The 24,982-nt window shown below is 46.4% G+C and overlaps 2 protein-coding genes and 1 long non-coding RNA gene across 3 annotated transcripts in view; 2 read left to right on the top strand and 1 right to left on the bottom strand.

Annotated features, from left to right (window-relative positions):
- Nucleotides 1-24,982, top strand: part of LOC309528344 — a 1,081,412-nt gene that overhangs the window by 62,298 nt on the left and 994,132 nt on the right. The gene's annotated exons all lie outside the window — the stretch shown is intronic.
- On the bottom strand, nt 815-12,778 carry RSAD2 (radical S-adenosyl methionine domain containing 2). Its single transcript, XM_082215633.1, has 6 exons — nt 12,051-12,778; nt 10,432-10,593; nt 7,713-7,942; nt 6,273-6,422; nt 5,166-5,198; nt 815-2,640 (listed from the first exon to the last, which is right to left on the bottom strand). Exons 1-6 carry the CDS (start codon nt 12,331-12,333, stop codon nt 2,476-2,478), a joined length of 1,023 nt encoding a protein of 340 aa, XP_082071759.1. The 5' UTR covers nt 12,334-12,778; the 3' UTR covers nt 815-2,475.
- Nucleotides 13,842-24,780, top strand: CMPK2 (cytidine/uridine monophosphate kinase 2). The gene is made up of 5 exons (XM_082215590.1): nt 13,842-14,535; nt 15,786-15,900; nt 19,539-19,740; nt 21,059-21,292; nt 22,780-24,780. Exons 1-5 carry the CDS (start codon nt 13,888-13,890, stop codon nt 22,901-22,903), a joined length of 1,323 nt encoding a protein of 440 aa, XP_082071716.1. The 5' UTR covers nt 13,842-13,887; the 3' UTR covers nt 22,904-24,780.

Genomic DNA, 24,982 nt, shown 5'->3' on the forward strand with positions numbered 1-24,982 from the left:
GTATATTGTGATGTTTGGCTGGCGATACGTTGCAATGTTGAAAATCAGCTCCATCCTTATTTTGGACGTTGTGTTATCTCGGGTATATTGCAATGTTTAACTGGTGATACATATTGCGATGTTGAAAACCAGATATCTCCCAGCCCTAGTTCTTAGGTAGAAATAGTGCAGGGGAGCATCAGCCTCCCAGTGTCCCTCGAGTCCCTGGTCTTGTAGTTTTCCCACCCAGATGAACTGGGGCTACCATCTGCTTCATCATTATGGCAAAGTCCTGTTTCCAAGCTAGTTCGCCAAGGGTTATGGAAGTAGAGGGACATGGGGCATTGGCAGGGAGGAGACAACGGCCGTAGCTCAATGGTATAGCATCTGCTTTGCATGCAGAAGGTCCCAGGTCCAGTCCCCGACATCTCCAGGTACCTGGAACCCTGGAGAGCCACTGCTATCCAATGTAAGGAATACTGAACTAGGTGGACCAATGGTTTGTCTTGGTATAAGGAACCTTCCTGCATCCCATGTTTCTAGGCATGAGTGTGGAGGTACTTGGCATCTGTTCTGTGGTGGACTCTCCTTCCTTGGTTTAGGGGCGGTGGGGTGAGAGGGAGAGAATATTATGTTGCGCAAGGAGACTTGCGTTTTGCAAGGCACATGGCGCCACATTCTCTTTTACCAGCCTTTTTTTTTATTGCTTTTACTTCCATCCCTCACACAAAAACACAAGCGCATGTAATCCCCCATCTTATTAAGAAAAACAACACTAATGTTTGTTTGTTTGTTTGTTATTTATTAAATTTGTATACTTCCCTATACCCACAGTTCTCCGGGTGGCTTCAACATAAAATCACAATATAAAAACACAAAAAATACATAATCACTAGAAAAAAGCAATGGTTTTTCCAGTTTTATGACCGTTCGCCTGTATTAGTTTACAAAAGTATTTATATGTCACATCAGAAACATCAAGGTGGTGTACGGCAATATATACAGAATGAAACAATACAAAATAATCTTCAAGATGCCTGCCTAATCTTAATAAAACTTAAACCAAATAGGCACGTCTTTTCCATAGCATTATTTATTGAATTTATATACCGCCCTATACCCGGGGGTCTCAGAATAAAATCAAGATATAAAACCACAAAAGACATAATAAAAATAAAAACAACCCAATAGCCCACCCCCCCAAAAAAACACACCACACATTTAGCATCACTAAACACCTGGCTTCTAGCCCAGGCCAGTTGGACCTCTGAAACACGGGGGACAAATCCTGCTCCTCCAAATGATCTCAGTGATGGAGCTGGGATATAAGGACTCAGGCAGCCCTTAAGGTATCCTGGACACAAGTAGTTCAAAGGCTTTGTATATTAATACAAGAGATTTGAACCTGGGCAGCCAGTGCAGGTGATCTAGCAGAGTGGTCACACACTGCCAGCCCTCTCTGCCCCCATCAGTAGTCTAGCTGCTGTGCTCTCAACAGCTGAAGCAACTGGATCGGGTGCAACACAGCACAGTATCTAGAAGTTACCAGATAGCTCAGTAGGGCGGTTATAACACCAACGCGGCAGGTTCGATCCCTGCATGGGACAGCTGCCTATTCCTGCAATTGCAGAGGGTTGAACTAGACAATCCTCAAGGTCCTTTCCACCTCTGCAATTCTATGAATTATAGTTTCCTTTTACAAAATAATAATGCTACGTGTGTCCAGCCAGAGTTAACGGATCATTGCTGGTGCATGGAATAAATGGCGATCACACCTATATATATTTTCTTAAAAGCTTGTGCCATTTTATTTGTTCTGTTGTGTTCCAATGCCACATTAGCCACTGCTGGGCCATTAGTCTGTTTGAGAGTTCCCCTGGTTTTTTGGCGGTAGCATATTTAGTTTTCTATGTATTGCTAAAGTCTTTGCCAAAGACAACCTTTTCACTCTTGGTAATTTAGTAATGCTCCAGTGATGTCTGTGTCTGCTTGATGCCCAGCTATATCTTCGACTTAAACAGCATTTATCTGAAAGTGTTGATGACAGCTGCCTCCGTGCATACAAATAAGTATCTTAAGAGCTTGTGTCCTTGACACCATGGGCCTTCCTCTTTATATGTTTAAGAATCACTGACGTTAGGTATTGCTGGTTAATATGTAGTCTTCCTCTACAAACCCAAAGTCTTGGGAAGACTTGGTGTGGCAGTTCAGATCTTCTTCTGTGTTTGAGTCTTTGGGGAGATGTTTTATCCAAGCCGATGTATACACAGTGCTGCTTTTGTTGCCGGTGCAAGCCATTATTTAAATATACAGTGACTGAAAGCTAATTCCCACTTGTGGGGAAATGTACACCTATTTTGCTTGCAACAGTCCACAGTCATTAAAATCCTGCCGCACACCCAAAGAAGCTAAAATATATATCGTTCTCTCTCCAGGGTGGAAGAAATGGATACTGTTCATGGTTTCAGTGCACATGTGGTAAACAGACAGGTTTGGTCACCATTCTAGTGCCATATCTGCTTTGCTCCAGACATATTTTCCTCCTCGCTTGAAAAACATATTTTCATCAAATCCACTGAATTTTATTGCGTCTTCTACACCTACATCCAGGATAGATCGGGAAGGTTCTTTCCAGCCATTTGCACAGTTTAGAAAACGCATCTGGGGTGAGGGGTGGACAGAGAGGAGAATTAATAACATATATAGCAGATCCCACAAAACAAATACCCACATCCCAATCACTTGAGATTAAAGTTGCTGGAACACCCCTGGTGCCTAACTCCAAATGTATGTAAAGTATGCAGTGAAGATCCACGGAGGAACATTTTAAATAAATCCATTTCCTACTCTTAAACCACAGAGCCTAGGACTTGCCGATCAGAAGGTTGGCGGTTCAAATCCCCGTGACAGGTTGAGCTCCTGTTGCTCGGTCCCTGCTCCTGCCAACCTAGCAGTTCAAAAGCACGTCAAAGTGCAAGTAGATAAATAGGTACCGCTCCAGCGGGAAGGTAAACGGCGTTTCCGTGCGCTGCTCTGGTTTGCCAGAAGCGGCTTCGTCATGCTGGCCACATGACCCGGAAGCTGTACGCCGGCTCCCTTGGCCAATAAAGCGAGATGAGCGCCGCAACCCCAGAGTTGGCCACGACTGGACCTAATGGTCAGGGGTCCCTTTACCTTTACCCTGCCACACTGTATTTTTACACAACCCTTTGAGACCACCTTGCAGTACTTGTGTATGCAGATGAAATAGAACAGGTAATAGAAATGTACATTCCAGCCAATAACAGAATTTGCTGTCACATTACAACCATGCACTTTTAATGAGATGTGCAACTGCCCCCCCCCATAAAAAAAAACAACAACACACTTTCAGAAAGCATGTATGGTTGAGCAATTTGGGCTGTAGGTTTCCTAGGTAGGGTAAATAACAACAACAACAACTACAACAACAACAACAACAACAAATTGATACATTGGTGTGGTCAGGAATTAAAATCTCAGGATGCTGACAGCACAAATCTTAACCACTAGACTAAGGTTACCAGATGTCCCCGTTTCCCAGGGACAGTCCCTGGATTTACAAATCAGTCCCCATACAAAATCCATTGAAGCTGAAAAGTGCCCCCGCATTCATTGAAAAAAAATCTGATAACCTTACACTAGACGCACACCGGGAAATGTTCAGGGACAGGGGTTCTACCCATCCTCTCAGGTACAGGTATTGTATTTCGTCAAAATGCAGAAAGGCTCAAGCTCAATCAACTTATATTCCAGAGCTGCACAGCCAAGCACAGTCATTTGTTCACGAACCCCATCTAAAAGCTGGTGGTGCAGTGATTAGAATGTTGGACTAGGAGCTGGGAGACTCCAGGGTTTGATTCCCAACCATGAAGCTCGCTGTTTGACCTTGGGCCAGTCACTCCCTCTAAGCCTAACCTACCGCACAGGGTTCTTGTGGGGATTAAATGAGGAGTGGAGGAACTATATAAGCCATCTTGAACTCCACAGAGGAAAAGGTGGGATATAAATTCAATAAATGAATAAAGACTTCCGGTATCCAAGTGTGAAAAAAAACATGGCCGGTATCTGTGCAGTATCCCAATATTGTTTTGTTTTGTTGCACTGGGGCGCAGCACTTCCTTGGGTTTCTCCACAGGGTGTACCATTCCCTCTTTTTACTTAAATTTTATCATAATGAAATATAAACTAGAATTGTAAATATTGCATCGTGCCATTCACACATTACAGGGATAAGCTTCAGTAGATCTCCACCAGCACAGTCACAAGAAGATCAAAAACTATCACTTCTGTTTTGGATTAACCACAGTTTACTGTGGCTTACCAGATTTTTTTTTCAATGAATCCGGGGACATACCCTTTATTATTATTATTATTATTATTATTATTATTATTATTATTAAAGCTGAGTAGGGAGTAGGGAGTCAGTAGTGGGGATGCTGAGGCAAAAGACCCTGGGCCCAAGCACACGTGTATATTGTGTAAAGGTGCAAAGCCCTTCTTTCGCACCCTGTGAAACATAAATGCAGAGTTTTTTAAAAATGGGCAACAGCCACCCGCCTGCAACTCCCGAGTTTCCCCCGATCAGTCAAAACAAAGAGGGAAGGTGGCAGGAGATTGCACAAGACATATCATATGTGCACAAGACACATCATATGGGGACTTCCGGTGAGGAAAAATGGCGGGCACCACGGCAGCGGGCAGCTCCTGAAGCCAGCCAGAGCCAATTGTGCTACCAGGCTGGCTCTGGGCTGCTGAGGCTGCCGCTGCCACGTTTCCCAGGGACAGATTTGCAAATCTGGGGACATTCTAGGGATGGAATTTGTCCGGGGACAGATCCGGGGACTGTCCCTGGGAACCGGGGACATCTGGTAACCCTAGTTCAAACCCAAAAATGTGGTTAATCTTGAACAGTGGCAAGGTGGGTCTCCTAATTTGGCCTGTGAGGCAGTTTCCCCCAGACCACACCGCAGATTTCATATGTGACATCAAATGTGGGACAGGTAAAGATGGGGCTGTGAAAGAACAATCCCCACTGATTTAAGTGAGACTTGTCCAGCCAAGTAAGTGTAGGGAAAAGGCTGATATTTTGCCCCATAGATGGAATGAACATTTCAAGTTGTGGTTGGGGGGGGGGGTAAATAAGACAACAAAAGAAAACAACTTACATATTCATCCAGAATTAAGTATGAATCTCTCATCTGTTAAATAAAAAGGGGGATGGAGAAAATAATAATAATAAAAAACATTTCTGTAGGTTTGAAGATTGGTGAGCAGTAATAATGACAGATTTTATCTAAGCTATAGGATTGTTGTTTTTCTAATAACTTAAACCTGTATATAAATTGCATAGAACTGATCTATGCTTTAAGACAAAAACAACTTCATTGGGTATAAGGGGATCGCTCTGTCTTAAAGTGCTTTCAATCTAAAATTCAACAGAGAGAAAACATAAAGGGGATGGTTTATCTTCAAACATTAAATGAGGGGGGAACCCCCTAAGATTTTCAGAATGCTGAATTCTATACCCAATCCCAGTTTCTTCTCTTATACCTCACAGCTATAAAATAATACATGACAGCATTCCTCAACAACAGCTCTATTACTACCGCAATTTTGTCCTCTTAACTATTTTGAAAAAAAATGAGCTAATGTTTAAGAAGTGAGTAAACCAACAAAGCTACCCTCTCTGCCAACCCAGCAGTTTGAAAGCACACCAGCGCAAGTAGATAAATAGGTACCGCTGCAGCAGGAAGTTAAATGGTGTTTCCATGTGCTATGGCACTCGTCACGGGGCTCAGTGCGCCACAAGCGGTTTAGTCATGCTGGCCACATGACCTGGAAAAGCTATCTGCGGACAAATGCCAGCTCCCTGAAAGCCAAGATGAGCACCGCACCCCATAGTCGAATTCAACTGGACTTAACCACCCAGGGTTCCTTTACCTTTTACCCTCCCTGATGAAACAGACTGTATCAGAAGCTGCTTTAACACTGCTGCAATGCCAGGATATTGTTAAGGCTTAATGTTTTCCACTGATAGACCTATCCGCCCAAGCCCTACCCATCTGGAGTGCTTATTATACAGCGCTGCAAGCTTACAAGAATTCTAGCTGACATGGCCCCCATTTCCAGCAGGGGAAAAAGCAGGAAACTTTGTGCCTGCGTTTTTCTGCAAGCTCCTTTCAAAATACAAAACCAAACCATTAGCATTTCTAGTTTTCAAGATAAAAAGGTCTTTTCTCAGAGTTGATGAATAGTCCACATTAGAACTTTACCTTTTGATTAGATTCGGGCACCAAGCATGAGACATCTTTATGACGATGCAGGAATCGTTCAAAATCTTCGTCGCTGATGACAAATCTCTCCGCTTCTCTCAGAGCCTCTTCCCCTGTATTTTCTCCTTCGATGAGCAGGCACTGAAATACCTGTGAGACAGCCGAGTGTATGATTAAGAGAGGATGTTTGTCAGTCACACAACCACCGCGGCAAAACAATGATCTGATGGAGAGACTCTCGATAGTCTCTTTTTACACAGTAATAGACCACGGGTAAAGTATACGATAAGGGACGTGGGTGGTGCTGTGGGTTAAACCACAGAGCCTAGGGCTTGCTGATCAGAAGGTTGGCGGCTCAAATCCCCGCGATGGGGTGGGCTCCCGTTGCTCGGTCCCTGCTCCTGCCAACCTAGCAGTTCGAAAGCACATCAAAATGCAAGTAGATAAATAGGTATCGCTCCAGCGGGAAGGTAAACGGCGTTTCCGTGTGCTGCTCTGGTTCGCCAGAAGCGGCTTAGTCATGCTGGCCACATGACCCGGAAGCTGTAAGCCGGCTCCCTCTACCAATAAAGCGAGATGAGCGCCGCAACCCCAGAGTCGGTCACGACTGGACCTAATGGTCAGGGGTCCCTTTACCTTTAAACTATACGATAGTGACTGGAGGCTCACTTACTGTCACCTATGAGAAAACACACCCACAGCATTTTGCCACCCACACCAGCCAGTAGGTCCATTATCCTCCTAGAGCAGCAACAGAATCATCAGTCTCTTCAGGCGTTACGTGTGTGAAGAGGATGAACGTGATGAAAGGGACTGTGCAGCTGTATGTCTAGCCTCATCCTCACCACTGTGTCGGGCGTAAATTCTGAAGCAACGAGTCTGCTTTATGAATGGAAGCTCCTGGCCCAATTGAGAACTGGGAGGAGCCACACAACCAGTTCTATTTTACTAGGGCCAAACTTTCATTTAGTCCAGAACTCTGTTCTCAGTCGTCAACCAGAAGCTCATAGGAAACTTGTAAGCAGAACCTGAGTGCATTGCAGCAATCCTCTGTCAGGGATAGAGTTTTATTGGTGCAGAATCTTCCTGGATTCACGAGAACATTATTGTACTTTCTAGTCAAACATGACCGCAGCTGGTGTTTTTCTCCTGTGAGCCATGTGAGAACTCAAGATGCAGCTCAGAGACAGGGAGATATATACCTGCCGCTGAGCACATTATCCTTTCTTCTTACTTTACTTTTGGTCTGTATATACCATGTATTTTTTGCTTCTGCTGAATCGATTCACAGCAGCTGGTATTTAGGAATATGCTGCCTCAAACAGTGGAGGTAGAACACAGCCGTTATGTTCTAATGTGTCCTGGGATCTCACGGTGAAGGGCAAGTAAGAAATCTTATAATGAAATGAAAGCATTTTGCTGAAAAGAAGAGGTTCTTACCTTCCAACGGACAGGGTTTAGAGCTTTGATGTGCTCGTTCATATCCTCTTCCATGTTGAATCTGTTAATCACGGAGTTTATTTTGAAAGCCACACCATAATCTTGGCACCACTTCTTCAGTTTTTGGAGATTCTCAACATGGCTTTTCCTCCCTTGCCCACGGCCAATCAAAACATTGACTTCCTCGCAGAAGCTGTCACACGACACTGCAAGTATGTCTAGGTATTTCCCTGAAAGAGACAACGTTCACCCATGAACACCATGAGGCAAGGTGAGGCAAGAGCCCCAGGTAGAAAGAGCCCCAGGGGCAGCAGATCCCAATGCAGATCTTTCTTCAGGGCCGGCCCACCCATGAGGCAAGGTGAGGTGACTGCCTCAGGCAGCAGGATGCACCAGGGCAGCAGTTCCTGATGTTGATCTTTCTTCACCCCTTGTTTCTTGGGGCTACTTTGGGGTCTGCCTCAGGTGGCAAAATGTCTTGGGCCAGCCTTGATCCACACTATGGGCCAATGATTCATATCCTATTCAATCCCAAGTTATTTTCACAGGCTGGACCAGAAAATAACACACAATGTGCTTTTGGATTGTAATTAACTGTTCTTCCATTTATCTATAAATTCCTTACCAAAGCGTCAATCGAGCTCAACATTATTTTGACAACCATGAATTAATTCATTCAACAAATCTAATGCATTACTGCCCCTCTTGCTGGTTGCCCTGGAAGAGGCAAACTTATGGGAGTTTTACTAAAATAGTAATAAACCTAGATGCTTTTAATTAATTAATTGAACAGGTATCCAATCGCCCAAACAGAGCAAATTATAGCTGAGGCCAAAAACAAGCAGAAATAAATTAGGGCTCATCCATACTGCTGGGTAATGCAGACAACAAGCTTTGGTGCCTCCATTAATTCTCCACAGTTCACACATCCTCCTCATACTTCCCCATCCCTCGATCCAGATTTTCTCATCCCTAACCCTTTTCAGAGCATCCCTGGTGTGAGAGAAAACCCTGGAAATCTCACCGGAGCAGAAAAACACCCCCCAAATCAACAATGTGATCTCTTTTTTTGCTCACAGCCACTAGATGAAGGTTAAGCAGGATAAAGGACTAATAACACATTTTCGAACAGATGAAAAAGAATGGGCCTTGAAACAAAACGTCATGTATCTCTGCTACCCTAGAGAAAGATTCCTGTTCAAGGTTTCAGAATGTCTGGAGAGGCAGCCTTGAGCTGTTCACGCCTCTTGAGGAATGGCTGTCCTGATGCACCAGCTCATTGGAGTGGTTTGGTGCAGAGATACCAAAGTCGTATGTCAAAAATGCCAGTGTGGTCAATTCTAGTGCTTTAGTATAGGAAAGAGTGAAAGCCTTTGGAGCTCCACTGCCTTTGGAGAAACGGGACAAACACCACAAATGTGGGAGGGCACCGTGACTTGTCCGCACCCAAGCAAACTTTAACACATTCCTTATACACAAAGCAGCATGCCAGACCCTCCCACCCATTCACCTGCCTAGTGAGGCCATAGGTGGCAACTATCCAGAGCTTACAGATAAGTTTCCCTCTCTGGGCCAAGAGCCCAGCAACCCAAGGTCCACAGATAAGCACAGCATCAAAGCAAGTGAATAAACGAGCTCATTTTTCCAGAGACTACCAGTTAATGTATTGACTACCAAAATGCACACAAAAAACCAAAATGTGCACAAAAAGGCTGTGCTGAAAATTCAATTTATGTGAGTAGTCGTGCATTCAGCATCAAATGCTATTGAGCAAAAGCAAAGAGTAAAAGGTAAAGGGACCCCTGACCATTAGGTCCAGTCGTGGCCAACTCTGGGGTTGCGGCACTCATCTCTCTTTATTGGCCGAGGGAGCCGGCGTACAGCTTCCGGGTCATGTGGCCAGCATGACTAAGCCGCTTCTGGAGAACCAGAGCAGTGCACGGAAACGCCGTTTGCCTTCCCACTGCAGTGGTACCTATTTATCTACTTGCACTTTGACATGCTTTTCAACTGCTAGGTTGGCAGGAGCAGGGACCGAGCAACGGGAGCTCACCCCGTCATGGGGATTAGAACCACCGACCTTCTGATCAGCAAGTCCTAGGCTCTGTGGTTTAACCCACAGCACCACCCGCGTCCCAAAGCTGTTGTAGGGATATAGGTCATTGTCCTGTTGTGCATGGATAGACTGTCTCCATTGGCTCCATTTACATTCAGAGAACAGGGTCCCTATTAGTACAGTGGTACCTCGGGTTAAGAACTTAATTTGTTCCAGAGGTCCATTCTTAACCTGAAACCATTCTTAACCTGAAGCACCACTTTAGCTAATGGGGCCTCCTGCTGCTGTTGCGCCGCCGGAGCACAATTTCTGTTCTCCTCCTGAAGCAAAGTACTTAACCCGAGGTACTATTTCTGGGTTAGCGGAGTCTGTACCCTGAAGCGTCTGTAACCTGAAGCGTCTGTAACCTGAAGCGTCTGTAACCCGAGGTACTACTGTATTAGTGTTTATCCTTCTGTGGTAAATGGGAGATTATTTCTTTTACTTGTAAAGTAAAGCATCTATGGCCAGCTAGCTCAGTAGGTACAGCACGAGATGCTTGATCTCAGGGTCGTGGGTTTGAGCCCTACATTAGGAGGAAGCTTCCTGCCCAGCAGGGAGGGTTGGTCTAGATGACCCTCACGGCCCCTTCCAACTGGATGATTCTCCTGCGCTCTCTCTTACCATAGCATCTGAACCATCTTTCCTTGATCATACTTCCGTTGCTCACGATGCTAACGCTCGGCAGCTGAAGGTCTTCCTTGCAGAACTGGACCAGCTTCCCAACAAATTCTCCTCTCTCGTGCAGAAACGGCTCCCCTCCTGAAAAGTTTATTTTCTCCATGCCTAGGATGCAGAAGTAGGTGTGGGGGGAGGAGAGTAAGTCGAAAGCATATTCTGACAATTGCACATGCAGCGTGTATGTGTTTGTGTGTATTGTCACGAGGGCTGACAGGAAGTGCCGGGCCCCTGCAGGTCAAGAAGAGGCCAGAGTCGTGCTTATGCACAGCTCACAAACTTAACATATAGAATAAGAGAACAAGAAGAACATATGTTTAAAGTTTATTGAATATATGGGAAATAATTGTGTACAGCTGAACATGCTGGCAGCATTAAGACAAATTCATCAGTATAAAATGGTTTTGATGGATGCAATAATGGAAGACTGTACTCAATGGTACAGGTTTTTTGTGTAAAATATGAAGGGATTTATGATATGCAAAGGATGCGGGTGGTGCTGTGGGTTAAACCACAGAGCCTAGGACTTGCCGATCAGAAGGTCGGCGGTTCAAATCCCCATGACGGGGTGAGCTCCCGTTGCTCAGTCCCTGCTCCTGCCAACCTAGCAGGTTGAAAGCACATCAAAGTGCAAGTAGATAAATAGGTACCGCTCTGGTGGGAAGGCAAACAGCATTTCTGTGCACTGCTCTGGTTTGCCAGAAGCGGCTTAGTCATGCTGGCCACATGACCCGGAAGCTGTACGCCGGCTCCCTCGGCCAATAAAGCGAGATGAGCGCTGCAACCCTAGAGTCGTTCGCAACTGGACCTAATGGTCAGGGGTCCCTTTACCTTTACTTTATGATATGTAAAATGAACCACGGAAAGAGAAGAATGGAAGTCAGTGATATCTTGAGGATGTAAAATGAGTATTTTAAATTGTAAAACAGATAGCTTAATAAAATTATATACAAAAGAAGACTTTGGAGTCTTGGAATACAATCGTATTGTCTTAATTATTGCAAACAAAAGGCCGTGTGCAATTAATCTAGGCTGCAATCTTATACATATTCGCACCGGGACAAATCCACTTGAACTTGCGATGGAGACAAACATCAAGAGGTCCTTTGCCCGGTTGAACTACTGTCTGCCTAAACAACAAACAGCAGGACTCCCTCCTGGAGGAAAAGCACCAGCTATCTAGCTAGTACAGGAGCCAACTCCTAGGGGACGAGGTCCCTTCCAGTCCCCCATAAAATATTTGAGATGTCGGCTCACCCACCCACCCTGCCCAAAGTTGATGGGCATTGTTATTCAAATAGTGGGCGCGCCCAGCATCTTGTGATCGATTATGCGGGGCGGCGCTTACTTGGGTACCCCCGATGTTTTATTCAGGTGGGTAGCTAGCCCAGTGGCGTAGCGTGGGGGTGCAGGGGGGGCCAGCCGCACCGGGCGCAACATTTGGGGGTTAGGGTGCGCAAATCCACGGGTTAGGGGGCACAAATTACTTGCCTTGCCCCGGGTGCTGACAACCCACGCTAAGCCACTGAGCTAGCCAGACAGCCCCGGGTCACCCACTCACTCACCCGCCTGCTTGAGCAAGCTGAGCCCTCTCTTGGCTTCCTGCAGGGGCAACACGAAGGAGGTCTTGGCTGTGTGGAAGCAGAAGCCGCACTTGTAGTTGCACTGCCGAGTGAAGTGGTAGTTGACGCTGAGCGGCACCGGCGTCCCGGAGGGGCTCCCTTTCTCCGGGGCGGGCAGGCGGCGCCCGGGAGCCCCCCAGAGCCAGAGGGGCGCCAGGCTGCTCCAGAGCGCGGCCAGAGCGCGGAGCAGGAGGCCGAGCAGGTGGCGGGGAGGCGAGAGCATCATCCTTGTTACGCACACAGGCGCTCCTCTCCGAGGCTTCAGTGCGCGGCGGGGAGCGAGCCGGCGGCTTTTTAGCGAGCAGATAACGGGACGGCGGGGCTGCGAGGAGGAGGAGGAGGAAAGTTTCGGTTTCCATTTCCCGAGAAACTAAAATTGGCCCGGGGTTGCCAAGGGCGCGAGGACTCGCTCGGTTGCCTATGCAAAGGCGCACCCACTAGCAGCCCCCACGCGCGCGCACACAACACACACAGAGAACACACCTAGCAGGAGTCTTTCGTTTTTAGTTAGTATACAGCCGTGATTCACTCAGGACTCTACTTCGGTGCAAAAGGGAGCCCACCTTTTCATGCGGAATCTTACCTGTCCTGACTGCGAAAGTGAAGCTGGTGCTTCATATGATTTGGAAGTCTAGAAATGGAGCACATCCCACCCTCAAATAATTTGTGCCTCTGCTGATACTGCCTGTCATTTGAATGCTCAACCCCCCCCCCCATTTTTAGAACTGCGCATTACAGTATCCTCTTTCCAAGCGCACATTCCCCCACACCAAGTCCATGTTTTGTGTGCACGCTTAAAAAAACAACTTTGATCAAGTCATGATATTAGAAAGTTCGTGAGTAAACATCATTAACCAACGCAGGGAACGGTTCATAGTGTGCACGTTTGAGCTTTACTGTATACAGTGGTACCTTGGGTTAAGAACTTAATTCGTTCCGGAGGTCTGTTCTTAACCTGAAACTGTTCTTAACTTGAGGCCCCACTTTAGCTAATGGGGCCTCCTGCTGTCGCTGCACGATTTCTGTTCTTATCCTGAAGCAAAGTTCTTAACCTGAAGCATTGTTTCTGGGTTAGCGGAGTCTGTAACCTGAAGCGTATGTAACCTGAAGCGTATGTAACCCGAGGTACCACTGTATTTGAAACGTCCCACGCTTCTCTCCTAGTTTTTGGGGGTCTTTGTGGGGTCCTCGTTTCCGTTTTCCCTATACCCGCGAATGTGAGCTGATGAAAGTTTATTCCAAAACATATCTGCGAAAGCGCTGTGGTTTTCGTTACGAGACCAATGCTGCTGTCCCTTCATTATTATTATTATTATTAGTCCTCTGGCTGCGTCGCCCCAGCAATCGAGAATGCACAGGGGAAGGGTCAACTTCACTTTCCCTTCGCGTCAGTTTCCATTCCGTTTTCTGGATCCGATTCTTGCTCCGCTTGGCAAAGAAGCGCCTGCACACACCCGCCCCCTTTCCTCAGCTCCCGCCTAATCAGGACATGCAAAACGCTCCCTGCCAAAGCTCAGGTTCGTTTCTTCCTCTGCAGGAGCGGCTGGTGATGAAGCGAAGCTGCTTTTAAAAAGAAGCCCAATGAAAAGTTGCAGAAAACAACTCGTCCCCTCGGAGCAAAGGCACGAGAGAGAGAGAGAGAGAGAGAGAGAGAGAGAGAGAGAGAGAGAGAGAGCATGCGCCGCCTGGCGGAAACCGCCCCCACTCCTCCTCGATCACTTTCGCGTCCCTGCCTGTTGCGCGCCCCGCTCGGTAAGTTTCGATTCTCTGCGGCGAAGCGATGCTGCGACGGGGCGCCCTCGCTCTGCTGGTGCCGCTCAGATCGCGCTCCGCCATGGCGACGCCTCCCGATCGCCGCTTCGTGGTGGAACTCGCGGGCTCGGAGCTGGTCCATTTCTCCCTGAGCGACGACGACGACGACAACCACCGTGCGCCTCCCCGGTGCTTCCTGCCCCGTCCGGGGAGATGCTACTCTTTCTGCCTCCCGGCGGCGGGGAGCCCCCGGGAGCGGGTCCGGGCTGCCCGGCTGCACCGTCTTCTGCAGCGGAGGCTGAGCAAGGAGCAGCCTTTCGGGGCCGGGAGCGCAGCGCTGGCGCTCCTCTCCTACAGCCCCAGCCGCGAGGCTGCGCTGGAAAGAGGCTTCCTGGTGCAGGACAAGCGGCGGGCGCCCGAGATCGAGCGCTCCCTCGAAGAGCTGCTTCGCCACCTGCTGCCGGCGCCGGTCCACCTTGCGGTATACGAGGTGGCGGAAGGCAGCGAGGTGCGCTGCGCACTGTGGCGCCTTGACGGGGCGGCGCAGGGCAGGCAGCTGGTGCGCAGGGCGCGCGTGGTCGCCGAGGAGGAGCCGGCGCTGCATCCTGCCGGCGCGCACCTCCTGGACGACGCCGTGTTCCGCTCTCGGGGAGCTGCCCGGAGGGTCCTGGAGGAGGTGAGTGTTGCTTCTCATGTGCATCTCTTGCTTGTTGCTGTTGTTTAGTCGTGTCCGACTCTTCGTGACCCCCTGGACCAGAGCACGCCAGGCACTCCTGTCTTCCACTGCCTCCCGCAGTTTGGTCAAACTCATGCGGGTAGCTTCGAGAACACTGTCCAACCATCTCGTCCTCTGTCGTCCTCTTCTCCTTGTGCCCTCCATCTTTCCCAACATCAGGGTCTTTTCCAGGGAGTCTTCTCTTCTCATGAGCTGGCCAAAGTATTGGAGCCTCAGCTTCAATTGATATGTCCTTCCAGTGAGCACTCAGGGCTGATTTCCTTCAGAATGGGTAGGTTTGATCTTCTTGCAGTCCATAGGACTCTCAAGAGTCTCCTCCAGCACCATAATTCAAAAGCATCAATTCTTCGGTGATCAGCCTTCTTTATGGTCTTTTGCTTAGGTGAATGAAATAACTCCCAGGATTGGCAGAATGGGCAGCCTTCAGGTGCCGGTACTCACCATCAAGCTTTTACAATAAATGCCACAATTTTTAACAACAAAAAAGAGGTTCCTGTTATTTCCCCCCATGAAAGGGGTACAAGGCAGCTTACAACTAAAAACAGCTGAAAAGCGTAAAAAGAAACCAATCATTTTTTTAAAAAAAAATGATTTAATAAAATTGAACCCCCCTCTCTTTCTCTATTGAAAACGTACAATCACAAGAAAAGCAGCATGGCCCCACCTCCCTTGTTAAAAGCAGTCAGTTCCAAAATGCCTGTTGGAACAAGGTCTTCTTCACTTGCTGGAAAAGTATAGAATCAAAGAGGCACCCCGAGGGTCATCTAGTCCAACCCCCTGCAATGGAGTAATACTTTTGCCCAACATGAGGCTCGAACCCACAACCCTGAGATTATTAAGAGTCTCATGCTTTACTGAGGGAGCTATCCAGCAGCTGCTATAGTAGCATTTTTTCTTCCCTCTCTGTTTCCTTTAATGCCCAAATGAATCTCTCTCTGCACTGTCCCTGTTTCAGGGAATTCAAACATATCTTGGCCTCCCAGCAAGGGCACTGGGCAGGCTGTCATTGGGACATTCCAAAGAACCCCAGGAAACAAACGCTATTGAGTCGCCCCATTGCTATCTCCTGGAGCTCTCACAAGCTTTTGTGACAGACCTTTACATACTCCCCCATAGACATTGCTGAGGCTTCAGTCCCCGGGTTATTGATAAGCAACTGCTTCTTTAGTAAATACATGCTTTCCTTACAGTGCACTTCTCTCATTCCTGAGGCCAAAGCAGTCCTTGATCTGGTGGATCAGTGCCCTCAGCATCCAAAGAAGGGCGATTTCCCGGTGATAGTTATCGAGGGTCTGGATGCAACAGGTAAGAGTTTAAGGCAAAACTCAAAAGGCATGAATAAACCTGTGAGCTCTGCAACAGAATGTTGCAGTGAGAAGGGATTCAGGGTTTCAACTGCTCCACCCAGGTCTCTGTCCATCCCCAGTAGTCAACTTTAGGATCATTAGGCGCGAGTGATCATGCTCTTCTGAAGTTTACTATACAGCGGAAAGTAGCAGCCAAGCATACTAGGACTCAATTTCTTGACTTTAAGAAAGCCGACTTCATAAAACTTAGGGAAGTGCTGGGTGAGATCCCATGGACAGCAATACTAAAAGGAAAGGGAGTTCATGATGGCTGGGAGTTTGTTAAGAGGGAGATACTAAAAGCACAACGTCAGGCAATACCAATGAGACGGAAACATGGAAGGTGCCTAAAGAAGCCAGGGTGGCTATCTAAAGAACTTTTAACTGAATTAAGATTAAAAAAGGATGTGTACAAAAAATGGAAAAGGGGGGAAACCACCAAAGAGGAATTCAAACAAATAGCCAGCACGTGTAGACACAAAGTCAGAAAAGCTAAAGCACAGAATGAACTCAGGCTTGCTAGAGAGGTTAAAAGCAACAAAAAAGGCTTTTATGGGTATGTTCGTAGCAAAAGGAAGAACAATGAAACAGTGGGGTCACTCAGAGGAGAAGATGGTGAAATGCAAACAGGGGACACAGAAAGGGCTGAACTCCTCAATGCCTTCTTTGCCACAGTCTTCTCCGATAAAGAAAACAATGCCCGACCTGAAGAATTTGGAGCAAATGATTCAGCAAAGGAAACACAGCCCAGAATAACTAAGGAGATAGTACAAGAATATTTGGCTAGATTAGATGTATTCAAGTCTCCAGGGCCAGATGAATTGCATCCAAGAGTATTAAAAGAACTGGCAGATGTGATCTCAGAACCACTGGCAGTCATCTTTGAGAATTCCTGGAGAACAGGCGAAGTCCCGGCAGACTGGAGGAGGGCAAATGTTGTCCCTATTTTCAAAAAGGGGAAAAGAGAGGACCCAAATAATTACCGCCCAGTCAGTCTGACATCAATACCAGGGAAGATTCTGGAGCAGATCATTAAGCAAACAGTCTGTGAGCACCTAGAAAGGAATGCTGTGATCACCAATAGTCAGCATGGATTTCTGAAAAATAAGTCATGTCAGACTAACCTGATCTCGTTTTTTGACAGAATTACAAGCCTGGTAGATGAAGGGAACGCAGTGGATGTAGCCTACCTTGATTTCAGCAAGGCATTTGACAAGGTGCCCCATGATATTCTTGTAAAGAAGCTGGTAAAATGTGGTCTTGACTATGCTACCACTCAGTGGATTTGTAACTGGCTGACTGACCGAACCCAAAGGGTGCTCATCAATGGTTCCTCTTCATCCTGGAGAAGAGTGACTAGTGGGGTGCCACAGGGTTCTGTCTTGGGCCCGGTCTTATTCAACATCTTTATCAACGACTTGGATGATGGACTCAAGGGCATCCTGATCAAATTTGCAGATGACACCAAACTGGGAGGGGTGGCTAACACCCCAGAGGACAGGATCACACTTCAAAACGACCTTGACAGATTAGAGAACTGGGCAAAAACAAACAAGATGAATTTTAACAGGGAGAAATGTAAAGTATTGCACTTGGGCAAAAAAAATGAGAGGCACAAATACAAGATGGGTGACACCTGGCTTGAGAGCAGTACATGTGAAAAGGATCTAGGAGTCTTGGTTGACCACAAACTTGACATGAGCCAACAGTGTGACGCGGCAGCTAAAAAAGCCAATGCAATTCTGGGCTGTATCAATAGGAGTATAGCATCTAGATCAAGGGAAGTAATAGTGCCACTGTATTCTGCTCTGGTCAGACCACACCTGGAGTACTGTGTCCAGTTCTGGGCACCACAATTCAAGAAGGACACTGACAAACTGGAACGTGTCCAGAAGAGGGCAACCAAAATGGTCAAAGGCCTGGAAACGATGCCTTATGAGGAACGGCTAAGGGAGCTGGGCATGTTTAGCCTGGAGAAGAGGAGGTTAAGGGGTGATATGATAGCCATGTTCAAATATATAAAAGGATGTCACATAGAGGAGGGAGAAAGGTTGTTTTCTGCTGCTCCAGAGAAGCGGACACGGAGCAATGGATCCAAACTACAAGAAAGAAGATTCCACCTAAACATTAGGAAGAACTTCCTGACAGTAAGAGCTGTTCGACAGTGGAATTTGCTGCCAAGGAGTGTGGTGGAGTCTCCTACTTTGGAGGTCTTTAAGCAGAGGCTTGACAACCATATGTCAGGAGTGCTCTGATGGTGTTTCCTGCTTGGCAGGGGGTTGGACTCGATGGCCCTTGTGGTCTCTTCCAACTCTATGATTCTATGATTCTATGATTCTAACTTTCAGTGGCCACTGAGCACATTTGGTCTTCATTGGACGGTTCTTGGGGCTCCCCCTTGATAGGGCTGCTCCAAGAAGGTTGGGTCTCTCTGGTGATGATGCTAAACCTGCAATCCTATTCACACACTCAGGATGACCCTAATTCATCAGGCATGGGAGAAGAACAGCAAGAGCACAGGCCACCAAACATGTCTCGAGGGTGAAGGAAGGAATCAGAGTAGGGTGGAAGACAACTGATGTCTTCATCTCACCAAAAGAACCATCAGTGTAAAGAAGGAGGGAAAAACAGGCCATTAAATTCACTCAGGCACATTTACATTGTTTGCCTCCTCCATGAGAAGTTCTGGAGGGTGGCTACACAAGAATGGGCCTTTTCTGTGGTGGTTCCCCATCTGTAGAGGTAAAAAGGTAAAGGTCAAAGACCCCTGGACGGTTAAGTCCAGTCAAAGGCAACTGTGGGGTTGCCGTGCTCATCTCACTTTCAGGCCACGGGAGCCGGCGTTTGTCTGCAGACAGTTTTCTGGATCATGTGGCCAGCATGACTCAACTGCTTTTGGCACAACAGAACACCATGACATGTGCCAGAGTGTATGGAAACGCAGTTTGCCTTCCCACTGCAGTGGTACCTATTTATCTACTTGTACTGGGGTGCTTTCGAACTGCTAGGTTGGCAGGAGCTGGGACAGAGCAACGGGAGCTTACCCCGTTGCAGGGATTCAAACTGCTGACCTTTTGATCGGCAAGCCCAAGACGCTCAGTGGTTTAGGCCACAGCGCCACCCACATCCCTCTGCCATCTGTGGAATGCTTTCCCCAGGGAAGCTCACCTGGCATCTTCTTTACATATTCTTAGGCACCAGGCAAAAACGTTTCTCTCCAGCCAGGAATTCTGTGGCTTTTTAAATGTGTCTGTGGGAGGGGACTTATTGGTTGGTTTTCTTTTATTATGTATTTTGTGTTCCTATTTTGTATTTTTCTGTTGTGAACCACCCTGGAATCTTTGGATGAAGGGTGGTATACAAATTTAATCAAACAAATAATAAATAAATAATAATAATAATAATAATAATAATAATAATAATACATTACAGCCTGCAATTTCTGGTGGAACAGTATGCATTTTTTTAAGTACTTATACAGATGCTACAAAATTCAAGCGGCTTTCAGAGGATGCTTTTGTCTCTGTTGAACTTCTTAGATCAACTCTTGCACTGTGCCGTGAATAAAGGACACTGTCTTCCTTGTATTATATATAGGCAAAACAACATTGACTCAAGCTGTGAAGGATTTGCTGAATGCTGTTCTCTTGAAGTCTCCTCCGCCTAGCGTCAGCCAGTGGAGAAAGATATTTGATGATGAACCAACGCTCATACGGAGGGCATTTTATGCTCTGACCAATTACATCCTTGCTTCCGAAATAGCGAAAGCATCCTCTAAGTTACCAGTGATCGTAGACAGGTTGGTAACAAAGAAATATCCTCTTCATTGCACATTATCGAAAAGAACTTGGGAGCCCTTTTTCTGTCTGTAAGTGGTACCTTGGGTTAAGAACTTAATTCATTCTGGAGGTCTGTTCTTAACCTGAAACTGTTCTTAACCTTAAGCACTACTTTAGCTAATGGGGCTTTCTGCTGCTGCTGTGCCGGCGCTGCACGATTTTGTTCTCATCCTGAAGCAAAGTTCTTAACCCGAGGTACTATTTTTGGGTTAGCGGAGGCTGTAACCTGAAGCGTATGTAACCTGAAGCGTATGTAACCTGAAGCGTATGTATCCCCGAGGTACCACTGTATATAATTACATTACCTGTTTCATATATGGGGCCACCATTGGCATTACTTTTGCCCTACTTGCTATTGTTCTGCTTTAGAGTCTTAGAAAGCAAAAGCATATATAATATAACCAGCCAATCACCCCTTGTTTTGATTGGCTGGATCTTACTCTTACCTGAAGTTAACAGACCTGAATCCAGAGAACTTGTTGCTTGTACTCAAGAAAGATTGAACGTGTGTTTGTCCAACAGCAGCTACCCTTTGCAGGATTCCCTGGAGGAAGCCATGACTGTCAAAGTGGTACAGACGTATTTTAAATGCACATAGCATAGATGTGACCAGTGTCACAATCCCTTAAACCAGGGGTGGCCAACTTCTGAGAGACTGCAATCTACTTTCAAAATTAAAATCTGACAATGATCTACCCCTGCTTTTTGGGGTTCAGGGCAAAGTTGTTGAGCTTTCTTAAGGGAGGATGAAAGCCCCATTTCTTAGGAGGGAAGTTCTGTTTCTGGGGGGAGGGAGTTAAAGGGGCAAGGGTCTAAGGAAAAAAAGCTGCTCACAATAATATCGCTTTTAATGAAAACAGCCACAGGGAGAAAGCTCCGTCTTCCCTTCCACTGATCAGACAACAATGGAGGGCAGGGTGAGAAGGTGGGGCAGGAGTCACTTTCAGCGCCGCTGAGGAAAGGGAGTCACAGATCGACCCGCGATCTACCAAAACCTCCCAGGGATCTACCAGTAGATCGCGATCGACCTGTTGGACATCCCTGCAGGCTTAAACTAACCTACCTCACACATGGTTCTTGTGAGGCTAGCCCTTCGTATAGACTGCTTTAAATGCCTCTTGGGAAGAGATGTAGTCCAAAATGAGAATGAAGGCCACATAACGGATTTTAGTTAGATGCAGAGTCGCCTATTTGCACAGCTCATTCTATGCACCTAGTGTTGAATTTTCTTAAAACCTTCAAATGCCTCAAGTTTCACCCACACCGGTAATTTGATAGGTATTGGCACAGCACTGCCGCGTATGCAGTTGCCACCGAAATAAGCGGGAAAGTGCAGTATCTCCCTCCTCTACATCATGAAGTATACCACTGGCCCGAAGACCTCCTAAAACCAGATGTTGTTCTACTGCTAACTGTTAGTCCTGAGGAAAGAATCCGGAGACTGAAGGGACGAGGGATGGAGAAAACAGAGGAGGAGACTGAGCTAGAAGCTAATACTTGTTTCCGTCAAAAGTATGTATTAAACCCATAATATTGTTGTAAGCTTGGCCAGAGAATTGGAGCGGATGAACTCAAAGGCCCCTTTCAACTCTTGATTCTATGATTGTAAGGTACTGTTAAAATGGATAAACCAATCAGTCAGCTCTATCCCGGCATATTGCTTTGTTAGGTCAACAACCTGATGATGTGTTGCCTGGGAACCAAGATGGCCGAAGAAGGTTTAGGTGTTGGTTGAGGAGGAATGTCTGTATAGAGAAAGCAGAGCTGTCAGAGGGGAGCCACACCCTGTACAGAGAAGGCAAAAGAGAAGAATTGAGCTGGACATTTTTTTAAAAGAGTTGTTTTAACTGTGGCTCTCCAGAAGTTGTTGGGCTGCAATTCCCATCAGCCCCAGCCAGTGCGGCAAATATTCAGGGATGATGGGAGTTGTAGTCCAACAACATCTGGAGGGTCATAGGTTCCCACTTCATGGCTTACACCAGAGGTCAGCAAGCTTTTTCAGTAGGGGGCCGATCCACTGTCCCTCAGACCTTGTGGGGGGGCCGGACTATATTTTTCGGGGGGGGGATGAATGAATTCCTAAGCCCCACAAATAACCCAGAGATGCATTTTAAATAAAAGGAAACATTCTACTCATGTAAAAACACGCTGATTCCCGGACCGTCTGCGGGCCAGATTTAGAAGGCGATTGGGCCGGATCTGGCCCCTGGGCTTTAGGTTGCCTACCCATGGCTTACACCATGTGGCATTTTTAAAGACTTGGATAAGACCACCTGCTCCAAGCGAGATAGCCTTGAGAAGGAGGCAGCCGGGCAAAGATCCTGCTACCCACTTGCTCCTGAACCAGATCACTTGACCCCTCCATCAACACGGCAGTGACACCCCCTGCCCATTTTCTGAGCTGTTTTTCATCCTGCTCCCCTCTTTCCACCCTGCCACGCTGTCCCTTAGTTCTCCTTAGGAATCCATTTCTTTCAATGTTTTAATTATGGCTGTACTTTAGTTGTGTCGTGAAGTCTTTTGACTCCAGTTGGAAAGTGGGATATGCATCTAAAACAGCTCAATTAAGGCTACAATCCTAAACAAACATTCTAATGTGAAAGGCCTGTTCAGCTTGGTGTGATTCATGTTGGGTAAACACCGGTGGGGTGGCGCCATGGAGCCACCCATTTGACGTCAACACTGTTGCTGGTTACTGGGATAGTATGAGAGTGGCACGGTGTGGTTGGTGAGGTTGGAGCTGAAGAAGCACAGTGGCAGAGCCAATCAGGCATTCGTACTGGTGCACTTACATAGCTCCGACCGTGCCACCACCCTGGGAGGATAGTACTATAAACAAATCAGTGGATAGCTGTAATCTGTTACAGGAGTAAATCCTAAATACATCATCTTGGGAGTAAGTTCCTAAGGAGTGAACTGAGTAGCATTGCAATGGAAACATTGTGACTGAATTCTATGTGTGGGTTAAATTTGTACTCTTCCTTACTCTTTTCTGACAGAGTTGAAGAATCTTACAGAAGGATGGAGAATCCGACGTGTCAACCAGTTGACGCTAGTCCCTCTAGAGAAGAGGTTCTCAAAGCTGTTCTGCACCTAGTTAAAAACCAGTGTCATTTACCATAATTGGTTGTGAATGTAGTAGTGCCAGGCTGCTTTGGCATAAAAGGGGTTGCCCCCAAACTTCCCAGCAGATAAGTGTTGAGTAGGAGTGTTAACAACTTCATTTTCTCAAAGAGTGAGAAGCATATTGGATTATACAGGATGGATGCCACATTGTCGTGGGTTAGCCAAAAATCCTGTCAATTATAGTTTGCTGATGAGCACCAAGGATTTGTAACAGAAATCTCAGAAGAACCAGAGGCAAATCAGGGGTATATGTTTTGGGGGGAGGGATTTATTGCCCTCCCTCTCATTTTCACCTGTATTTTAAATTGGTTTCTTTTCTTTTCCCCTATTATGTTTTTACTGTGATTTTATTGGTGTTAGCCACCCTGAGCCTGGCTCTGGCTGGGGAGGGCGGGGTATAAATAAAATTTATTATTATTATTATTATTATTATTATTATTATTATTATTATTATTATTATTATTTCCCCAGTTTTTCAGGGGACTACAAGGTAAGAGTGAGGGCAATGCTTCCTGCTCTTGCTCTGACTTGGCTTTATGACAATATCACATGGCCAAACCTGATGGATTACTTAATTTAGCGAAGTCATTATGCTGCCTACATGATTCCGCTTTTGCTAGCCCATTTAATAAAAAAATATGGAGCTAGAACTGTGGGTAGGGAAGACAGCAGCTCTGAAAAGTTGCAAAGCGGTACACCAACAAGGTAAAAAGGTGGTGATCATGAATTCCACACACACACAACCTTCCACTTGGAAAATGTTCACAGGCAGCAATTTGGCACGATCCTAATTCCCAACTCTCACCAAACTTCAGTTACAATTCTTTGCAGGGAGCCTATGACAATTAAGCAATTATAACACTAATGCGTTTTTGTAGAGTCGATCTGCCCAGTGAGTCATAGGCCATAAAAACGTAAAATGATGTCCTGAGAGCTGATTACTCTGATAATTAGAGATATAATTCTGCACTGGGGGGCAACACGGAATGGTGGATGTGCAAGTCCTTTCGTGCCATACTGCTGCTTTTCTGTGGCTTACGAAGTAACTTCGCTCAACTTCATTTTTCCTTCCTTTCCTTTTTTTGGCACACTCAAGTGGCAGCAAAGAGAGGTGCAGCTCACTGTTTCAAAAAGAGAAATTGGGGAAACAGGAGTATTTATGTATAGCCCGCTGGGCTGGATTTTGGCTTCAGCAAAAGATTGTAAGGAATATTGTTTAGATCTAAACTTTTAGTCTCAGCCTATATTACCAATGAGGGACACGGGTGGCGCTGTGGGTTAAACCACAGAGCCTAGGACTTGCGATCAGAAGGTCGGTGGTTCGAATCCCCGTGACGGGGTGTGCTCCCGTATCTTGGTCCTTGCTCCTGCCAACCTAGCAGTTTGAAAGCACGTCAAAGTGCAAGTAGATAAAGAGGTACCGCTCTGGAGGGAAGGTAAACGGCGTTTCCGTGCGCTGCTCTGGTTCGCTAGAAGCGGCTTTGTCATGCTGGCCACATGACCTGGAAGCTGTACGCCGGCTCCCTCGGCCAATAAAGCGAGATGAGCACCGCAACCCCAGAGGCGGTCATGACTGGACCTAATGGTCAGGGGTCCCTTTACCTTTATATTACCAACAATCATTTGGAGTAGCTGATATCTGAACAATTGCAAATGAAGATTCATGTCTCTTCAAGCAAGCTCTATGTAGGAAAGTAGTCCAAAACTTTGACTTGTAGTGGGTAGAGCCGAAGGGTCTCTAGTTTTTACTTAAATGAGCCAGTTTACTCTCCCACTTCTCGTGTTTTAATCAGCTGAATTTGTCACTGTCCTGCATTTCAACAGGAGAAGTAATGTATTTTGCATGGATTAAAATGCTCATTTCTCTTGCAAAACTGGCTGTGCACCTGTTGTCTATGTGGTTATGCGTGTGCATATAAAATAAACCAGAGTACTCATTCAGGGCAGACAGCATGAGAACCTAACAAGAATTATGTGTAGTTGCCATCATGACTATTAGTAGTCATTAATAGATGCTTGAAGATGCATTTCCATGAAGAGGAATATTCATATTTCAAATTGCTTGTGCTATAAATT

This window comes from Podarcis vaucheri, assembly GCF_965113315.1.
Source record: "Podarcis vaucheri genome assembly, chromosome: 3".
Taxonomy (NCBI): domain Eukaryota; kingdom Metazoa; phylum Chordata; class Lepidosauria; order Squamata; family Lacertidae; genus Podarcis; species Podarcis vaucheri.

Coding starts and splice junctions, on each gene's coding strand:
- RSAD2 (XM_082215633.1), bottom strand. CDS start 12,333: ATGATGCTCTCGCCTCCCCGCCACCTGCTCGGCCTCCTGCTCCGCGCT. Junction 6,423..7,712: donor TAAACCCTGTCCGTTGGAAG/GTAAGAACCTCT, acceptor GCTGTCTCACAG/GTATTTCAGTGCCTGCTCAT. Junction 5,199..6,272: donor TGCCCGAATCTAATCAAAAG/GTAAAGTTCTAA, acceptor TTTATTTAACAG/ATGAGAGATTCATACTTAAT.
- CMPK2 (XM_082215590.1), top strand. CDS start 13,888: ATGCTGCGACGGGGCGCCCTCGCTCTGCTGGTGCCGCTCAGATCGCGC. Junction 14,536..15,785: donor CCCGGAGGGTCCTGGAGGAG/GTGAGTGTTGCT, acceptor CTTTCCTTACAG/TGCACTTCTCTCATTCCTGA. Junction 21,293..22,779: donor AATACTTGTTTCCGTCAAAA/GTATGTATTAAA, acceptor CTTTTCTGACAG/AGTTGAAGAATCTTACAGAA.